General features: G+C 39.5%; 1 protein-coding gene across 1 annotated transcript; it reads left to right on the top strand.

The window, feature by feature from the left end:
• The first annotated feature begins 1,546 nt into the window (after window positions 1-1,546).
• LOC149208356 (uncharacterized) lies at window positions 1,547-2,587 on the top strand. The gene has a single exon (XM_089398314.1). The coding sequence runs from the start codon at window positions 1,547-1,549 to the stop codon at window positions 2,585-2,587; it is 1,041 nt and encodes a 346-aa protein (XP_089254440.1).
• The last annotated feature ends 6,929 nt before the right edge of the window (window positions 2,588-9,516 follow it).

Below are 9,516 nucleotides of genomic sequence, written 5' to 3'. Positions count from 1 at the left end.
ACATCCATGAAATCATTGCGAAATCTGAAAATGAATCATCTTCACGAGCCGCTGTTAGCATAAGGACTCGCACGCAGTTTGAGGGGCAGTCTGTTGAAAAACCAATATTACCCTCTGGAGTAAGGATATCCCTTTCAACGACAGAAGGAGAAGAAGTAGAGAGCAAGGAATCAGATCAAATAGAAGTACTCCCTTCAGTAGTAGAAGAAGAAGAAGTAGCAAGCAGAGGATAAGAAAAAGAAACCAATCCAAGTGCACCTGCAGAAGGAAATTGGGGGGATTTGCTTGACCGTGTGATCAGGGAAGTGTTGTTAAGCGACCTCAATCATCATTTGTCATACAATAGGAAACTATTGAAATTCTGAGTGACTATTGGAGGGTACTCATGGCATGTCCAACCTCCTCAATTGAATTTCCAATTGGAGACATTAGAAGTGATGCACCGATGAAGCCCATTCCTCTGATTGCTTTGCCTAACTTTGATGGGATTTCCTCAAAATATCCAGATACATTTTTGTTTGAATTTGATATTGTTTGTAGGGGGTATGAATATGTGGTTGATGCTCATAAATTGAAAATATTCCGTGCTACTCTAAAAGGGACAACTCTACAATGGTTTATGGGTCTGGGTGGAAAAATTGTCTCCTCATGGGAGGAGATGAAGAAAGCTTTTCTAGAGAAGTACCAGGATTATTGTAAATCCTGGGATATAAAAGAAGAAAATTTTAAATTTATGCAGAAGGAGAATGAGAATATGGAGGATTGTGTGGGATGTTTCAAATATACCCTACAGAGATTCAACCATAGCGACCTGGATAAGGATATCTTGAAAATTATTCTTCTCCGGGCCCTAAGGGAGGAATCTATAAACCTTTTGAATATAGTAGGAAAGGGTGATATATCTAAAGAGTACTTTGACTCTATTTGTGATTTATGCATTCAGTGTTCACGACGGGCTGCAAGGAATAAGCAAGGGATTCGAACTTCCAAAACATCCAGCAGAGGAATTACAAAGGCAGAAATTGGGAACTTGTAGGATAACTTGAAAACCAACATCCTGAGTAGACTTTCCTCTTAGATGGACACATTATAGGCAAAACAAAAGAAAATGGAGTTAGAAAGGACCATGGCCATGTTCTGCCCTCAGTGCAGGAAGAAACATCCATTAAAGAAATATCCATTAAATACTGTGAAGACGTGTGCAATATATGAATAGGTTCACTCCACCAATTCATGTCCATATCTTCGTGGGCTAAAGACAGTATTCCAGGGAACAAGTGAAGGATTAGAGAAATTATGATTTATGGGTTCCAAGAAACCATGGCAGCCACGACCACCAAGCTCAAATCAAGTTATGTCTCAGGACCTTTCTCAGTATTTTAGCAATTTAAATATGGGCCCTCAATCAGTACCTTTTCGACAACCATGGCCTCAATTTTATCAATATCCACCCTGGCAGTCTTGGTTCCCTCAGTTTAGTTCAAATCCTTCATGGTCTTAGAATTGGCGAGGGCCTTCTCCTTCTCCTGGTCAATTTCCTCAAACGATGCAACAACAACAGTTACAACTGCCTTCCAACATCCCTTCCAGTACTCCTCTTCGCCCTCATATTCCTATCCAACCTAATCCAAATCCTAATAATAAGGGTGCTCAACAGAATGACACACTCAACCTTCCTTCATATAACATTTCTACTGCAGAATGTAATGAGATAAATTTGCGATCTGGTCGGGTGGTGAATGCTCAGACTTCACCAATTATTGTTGAACATATTGGTGATGAAGATCTAAAACCAGAAGCCCAAGTAGCCGAGAATGAGTCAAATCAGAATTTTGTCAAACACCCCCCTCCTCATTTGGGTGCTACTCAGGGTTTCCCAAATAATCTGCCTTATCCCGAGAGATTAGCCTTGAGTAAACAGAAACCTCAACCAGAATTTGACCTTTTAGGGGAACTACAAAACTTGTTTTTCAAAATTCCCTTACTCCAAGCTATGAAGGATGTGCCTATTTATTCTAAGACAATTAGAGAATACTGTTCCAAGAAACCTGGAAAGAAAACAAAGGGTCCACTTAACATTCATGTTATGGGGAAGCTATCAGACATTATGCTACGAAAATCTATGCCTGTGAAATATGTAGATCCAGGGAACCCAATTTTGATAGTGCAGATTAACGGGGTTAAAATCTTGAATGTACTAGTAGATTTGGGGGCTGCAATTAATGTTATCACATCTAAAACTATGCCTACATTAGGTCTACGAAATCTAAAACCAACTCCTACTGTCTTGGAATTAGTAGATAGATCTACAGTAAGGCCGATAGGGAAATTGGAAGACATAACAATTTCAGTAGACTCATGGTATTATCTCGTTGATATTCTGGTATTACATACACAATCCCCAGCTGGTGGTCACTCTATGATTTTAGGAAGACCTTGGCTAGCAACTGCAAACTCCTATATCGGATGTCGGTCAGGAAATATGGTGATATCCAATGGGGAAGATACAAAGAACCTTATTCTTTACCCCCCTGCGGAACCAAGTTCATCACGTAAAACAACATTTAAACAAAATTCCCTACCTTGAGAAGGACCTTAAGCTGAAAGCGAGGAAACCAGACCAGTCCTTACTATTAGTCAAGCCCTTTATTTTAAAAATGAAACGAAATATGATGCTATTAATACTTTTATTAATAGCCCCCATGTCGTTTCTGATACAACTCATCAATTTCTAGAATCTGTTATGAGCTGTGAAATGCAAGAAACTATTGAATCAGGAATTGAAGACGAAGACATTCATATAATTGCACCCAGTGACAGTATCCCTATAGAAATTGAGCCAAGGAAGACATTTAATATCAACCTGAATCTTTCACCATCCCAGACCGAACAACTCCTAAAAGTCCTTCATGAACATAAGGAAGCATTCACATGAGATTATACAGATATGAGGGGTGTTCCTGTTGATTTATGCACTCATCATATATACATTAAAGAAGATTTTCAGCCTATGAGACAACCCCAGAAAGAATTAACCCCGCTCTGAAAAACATTTTCAAGGACGAACTTCAGAAGTTGCTAGATGTAGGATTTATTTACCCTATCTCGAATAGTCAATGGGTGTCTCCACTAGTTATTATTCCCAAAAAGAATGGCAAGTGGTGGATTTGTGTGGACTATAGGGAGTTGACCAAATCAACCTTGAAGGATCATTTTCCTTTACCCTTCATTGACCAAGTCCTTGATACCTTAACTGGGAAGAAGTTTTTTTCCTTCTTGGATGGGTTTAATGGGTACAACCAAATCCGAATAGCTCCTGAGGATTAGGATAAAACCACTTTTACATGCCCATGGGGGACTTTCGCATATTGGGTCCTTCCATTTGGTCTTTGTAATGCCCCTACTACCTTCCAAAGGCAAACATTAGGGATTTTCTTTGATCTAGTCAATGAAAGTGTCGAGATTTATATGGATGATTTTACACCATATGGGGAATCATTTGAGGAAGGGTTGGAAAACTTGGAGAAGGTTCTTAAAATATGCATACAAATGCATGTTTCTCTAAGTACAGTTAAGTGCCATATGATGAGAGAAGAGGGTATGGTGTTGGGACACTTTCTTTGAGTTGTTGGAATTCAAGTTGATCCGACCAAGGTAGAGGTAATATTTCACCAAAGACACCGATGCAGGTATGTAGTTTTATTGGTTGTGCTGGCTATTATTGATGTTTTATAGAAAAAATTTCTAGAATGGCATTCCCACTTTTTCAGTTGTTAACTAAAGATGCAGAATTTTTGTGGACAAATGAGTGTGAAGAGGCTTTTGCAAAAATCAAGGAACTAATATGCCAAGCTCCGATCTTGCGAGGTCCTAATTGGGAACTCTTGTTTCACATCCACATTGATGCCTCTCAAATAGAAATAGGGGCAGTTTTGGGACAACAAGAGGAAAATAAGTCGTATGCGGTATACTATGTTAGCAAGAATTTGACACCTATTGAATTAAACTATACGGTAATAGAAAAGGAGTTTTTGGTTGTTATTTATGTTGTTAATAAATTTCGGCATTACATTACTAGATATCCTACTTTTGTGCATACTGACCATGCAACAATCAAGTAGTTAATGAATAAACCTGTAACTCTTGGGCGTGTCACAAGGTGGTTATTATTACTTCAAGAATTTGACATTACCATCATAGGTAAACCAGACAAGGATAATGTATTTATTGAATTCCTGTTTAGATTAGATACTAATGATGAAGGTACACCTGTAGAAGATAATTTAATGGACGAATATATTTTTGCAATTTCTACTCACACTCTGTGGTATGCAGATATTTCTAATTATCTTGCTACAGGGAAGGTACCCAAGCATTTGTCATACAGGGAGAAACGGAAGATCATTCATCATAGCACCCATTATTAATGGATAGTAGGATATCTGTTTTATACAGGAATCGGCCAATAGATATGACGTTGTGTAGCAGAAGATGACATCTATGATGTCCTAAAGGCTGCTCATGATAGCCTCTATGGGTTACATTTTGCATACAAACAGACCGGACATAAGGTGTTACAAATGGGATACCATTGGCCCTCCATCTTTCGGGATGAGAGATATTATGTCTGAAGATGTGATAGTTTCCAGCGGTTGGGTCAGCCTGGTCGATCAAATGAAATGTCGTTATAGACTCATGTGGTCCTTGAACCTTTTGAGAAATGGGCTATTTATTTTGTGGGCCCATTTAGTCTGTCTTCACATCAGAAAGTTTATATGTTAGTCTGCACAGATTATCTAACAAAGTGGGTTGAGGCCAAGGCTATGGAGAAAGCCACAGAACAGGTTGTCTTGGACTTTTTGTTTGAAGAGATTTTTGTTCGATATGGCACCCCAAGAGAGATAGTTTCAGATGGGGTAACACAATTTACATCACATATGATAGCAAGGGTTAGAACAAGTATGGGATCAAGCACATAATAACATCTCCATACCACCCTTGGGAAAACGGTTAAGTGGAAAGCATGAACAAGGTATTAGAAAACATTCTCACAAAGACTGTGGCAAAGCATCACTGAGATTGGGCTGACAAACTTCCTAAATCTCTTTGGGCATATAGAACATCATGGTAGGATACAACAGGGTTTTCACCATTTGAGCTTATCTACAATAAATATTCGTTTTTTCCAATATAATTTGAGATCAATATGCTTAGAAAACTGCTCTCGAAGTAGGATTGGACCTTTTGGAAGCCCAGAAACACCGGCTGGAATAGCTAAATGAACTAGATGAAATTCGTTTAATGGATGTCCAAAGAACTACTACGATTCAGCAGCAAAGAACAAAATGGCATGATAAATTTATTAAGAATAAGGTGTTTCATAAAGGGGATTGGGAATTACTGTATGATTCTCATTTTAAGGACTTTAAGGGAAATATTTTCTCTCATTGGATGGGGCCTTATGAGATTGATGAGGTATTTGATAATGGAACTATCAGACTTGTCACGATTGATGATACACATGCTTCTTTTATTATAAATGGACATCGTCTCAGATTGTATCATCATACGGGCTCTAAAGATGCCTTCATCAAACATCTCTCTGATAAATCTAGTTTGAAGGTTGTTAGTGTAGAGAATTCCTCCTCTGCATCCTTTGATTAAAATATATATATATATATATATATATATATATACATATAAATAAATATTGTTATCACTCAATTATTTTTTTGCAGGTACTACCACTGGTGTTTATATCCTATGGAGGCAAGAAAATTTGTCTAAGTACCCAGTGTTGTTGCTCCTTCAGAGTTGTTACTCCTTCGTTGTTGTTACTCGTCCGATGTTGTTACTCCTCCAGTGCTACAACTCCATGGTGAAAAAATTTCTAAGTGCCCGGTGTTGTTAGTCCTTCGGTGATGTTACTCCTCCGATGTTATTACTCCTCCAGTGTTGCTACTCCGTGGTCAAAATTTTCTAACTACCTGATGTTGTTACTCCTTGGATGTTGTTACACCATGAATGCGGTTACTCCTCCGTGTTGTCACTTCGCCAGGTAAGTGCCAGGTATGTCCCCAAGCAGAATTTGTGGCTTTGATTAGTAATTATCTTGACATGACTTGAGGTGATCGGGGACGGTCATTTTTTAGTTGTGGGGAGGTACAACTATATTTAAAAATGACGACGTAATCAATTTCAATAATGATTCATCGGAATCATCATAAAAAGCTTGAACCAATACATCCACTCCATGATTCTTACCTTACTCTGCACATTTATCAATAGATACTAGATTTAATGAACCTATCCCTTTGGAGTCTATGGAGTAATTACCATAATGGCTCGCCATTATTTCCATAACCGGTCGTGGATTTTACCCATCTTTCTAAAAATATCCATTCGTACACCCCGCTATCATTATTTCCTATGCCTTTCTGCAAAAATTACCTGTTGATACTCCCTCCTAACAGTTTTTCTACTACTTCGAAGTGTTGCTACTGAGCTATAGAAAAATGGGTCGAGCGGATGTGAGACATGAACTAGAGAGCACAATTTTTTTCTGCAGTAACACAGATGTATGGCAAGTCTTTGTAAATGCAGGTTGGGATACATATTTTGAGAGATTGCATGGGTTTGATGAGATTATTACAGTTGAATTTGCGTTGAACCTGGAAGAAGATCATTCCAGAGTTTGGGGTCTCAATATCCCTGTCACAGAGGCAGCCATCTCGGTCATCAGTGGACTGCCACATGAAGGGCAGAAGTGGTTTTCGCGAAAGGATCCCTTGCCAAAGTTCCAAGAAGTATTTTTACAAGACGGGGAAACAACAATTAAAAAAGGAAGGGGGTATGATCATCAGTCACTACCTTATCCCTGGGGCAAAGTTGCATACTTCATGTTGAGATACATTACCTGCGAAGGGCACTTTGCAGTGATGTTCAAGTATCATTTTAAGTTTTTAGCATCCCTTCGGTTCCGACATGCACAAATTCATTCGTTGAATATGCCTTTCTTCCTCTGGAAAAGTCTTCAACTGATGGCGAAATCTGCCCGTCACTCTTGGCAAGTATTAGTATCCCTCACGAATCATGGGTTGGTCCAGCTACTGGCAATTCAAACGTTGGCTCGAACTCCTATACCTTGGCCACAATTCGCTGAATTTTCAGAAGAAGAACTGAAGAGAATTAGACCTACAGAAGGGCAGGATAGTGAAGGCTCGACTGAGAGGGAAGACGCCATAGCTGATGATGTTCCACAAGAACCAACATTGCCTGTTGACTCGATCGAAATGGAAGACACCACAACCAATGCTGCTCCACAAGAACCAACATCACATGTTGTATCAGTTGAGATGGAAGACACCACAGCCGATGTTGCCCCACAAGAACCAGCATTGCCTGTTGGCTCAGTCAAGATGGAAGATGTTACAGCTGATGCTGGTCCACAAGAACTAGCATCGCATGGTTTCTTGGTTGAAGTGGAAAGCATGGAAATTGAGGACATGGTTGATTCTGCTTCAACATTAGTTGATAATTCTCTGGGAGAAATACCACCACCACCACTGGAACAAATGAATTTGATGTCTGAAGACGAGAGTGTAGGTGGTGTTGTTACACAAGAAATAGCACCACCCGTCCAAGAAAACTTGGGGTTTGAAGTAGAAACTATAAGTGGTGTTGTCACACAAGAACCAACACCACTGACAGAAGAAGCCTTGGAATTGGTAAAATAAAAAGAACCTACACTTGACATGGTTCTTCAGACACCACAGGGAGACTCGGCCCAAATAGAAAATGTAAAAGTTGAGGGGCATGATTTAGGGAGTACAGTCCAGATGTAAATGGGAGAAGATGTTCTTTATTATTCCCTTCCTACAACTCTACCAAGAGGGGCAAGGAAATCTTGGACTCCTCGATGCTCGAAGGAGGAAAAATTCATTCCCCCGATTTTAAAATTTATTGGTACAAGATTTGATGCACTGGTTGAGGCGTCCACTCAAGTTCCAGCGCTAGTCATGGTACAAACGAAACAATTTGAAAACATGGGCGTCAGGGCTGCTACACAGAACTGGTGCTGACCAAGGAATGAATTAAATAAGTGGTGATGGATGTTAGCCTTGTAGAACCACCAGGGGAAGACATTCGTGTTGACACTACCCCACAAGGGTTCGAGTCAACTTTCATACAGAGGATGGATGATCGGGTGGAAGAGAAAACAGGAGAGAAAAATGTTGAGGATGGTATTCCGTAGGTTGCCGAGATAAATCAAGAATTACCGAAGGACGTAATGCCTATTGAGCCATCAGAGCCAGGGGTAGTTCTGGAACGCATGGGAGAACATGCGGGAGAAAAAGAAGTGGAGAATGTTGAGCCCCAGACTGTGGTAATTCTGGAAGGAAAAGGAGGGGACACCACTCAAGGCGATAAGCAAATAGAAGTGAGGGTGAAGGTGGAGCTAGTCGACACCTGTGTCGATGACCCATCAAGAACCACACCAACTACAAGACCAGTGGAGGAGGTCACTGTCAAGAAAGAGTTCATTGAACAGTGTGCACAAAGGATACCTCCCCTCAAGGAAATGTATCAATATCAGTTTAATGAACTTATGCAATTAAAAATAGATAATCTAAGATTGAGGAAAAGGGTGTTGCACTTGCAAAAGGGAGCAAGAAGGTACATGAGAAAAATTGCAATACTTAAGACTGGAACTTCCCCCTCAGCAACTGAGGTCAGGGACAATCCCACTATGTCTCCTGCAGTGCAAACAGTGTTATGTCCCTACAATACTAGTCATTCTCCCATTACTATTGCCATTGTATCCCTTATTGTTATTGTTGTGCCCCTATTATCCCCATATTTCTATTATTGTGCCACATAGAATCCCACTATTGTTATTTTTGTGCCTTTATATTATTATTATTGTTAGGTTGGATTTGGTTATATTGTGACCCCTTAGACTCCTATATATAGAAAGGAGGTTTTGTCATTTGAATCATCCAAGAATTGTTCATTTGTGTAATGTAAAGGAGGTTTCCCCCTCGAAGAGGCTCAATTCTAAAGCGTTGATCTATCTTTTCTATCTTTTTATGAGCTGGTTTCATAAAATTTGGTATTAGAGCTTTGGATTCTAGGGTTTCGCTTCTCTAAACAGGTCATCGTGGAATTTTCACTGTAACTTTTTTTCTGCAATGTTTCAAAAGCTAAAAAAAAAACCATTTGAGACTAAATCTCGCTAAATCTCGGGTCCAAATTTCATATCTTGTCCCGCTACATTTTCAGAGATATGATCTTAGGAATTTAGGGTTTTTGCAAGCTCCATAATTTCATCTAAAACAGGTCATCAAGGAAGTTTCGCTATAACGCTTTCTCTACAAAGTTTCAGAAGCTAAAAAAAAAACCCATTTGAGAAGAAATCGGTATGAACCTCGGCTCCGAATTTAAGATCTTTTCTCACTATATTTTCAGAGATATAATCTGAGGAAGTTAGGGTTTTGCAGACCCCTGAATTACATT

Source organism: Pinus tabuliformis, chromosome 1_2 (assembly GCF_031772625.1).
Source record: "Pinus tabuliformis cultivar Carrire ecotype Pingquan chromosome 1_2, CPIR1, whole genome shotgun sequence".
In the NCBI taxonomy this organism is placed as follows: Eukaryota; Viridiplantae; Streptophyta; class Pinopsida; order Pinales; family Pinaceae; genus Pinus; species Pinus tabuliformis.
This window is presented reverse-complemented; position numbering and strand designations above follow the sequence as displayed.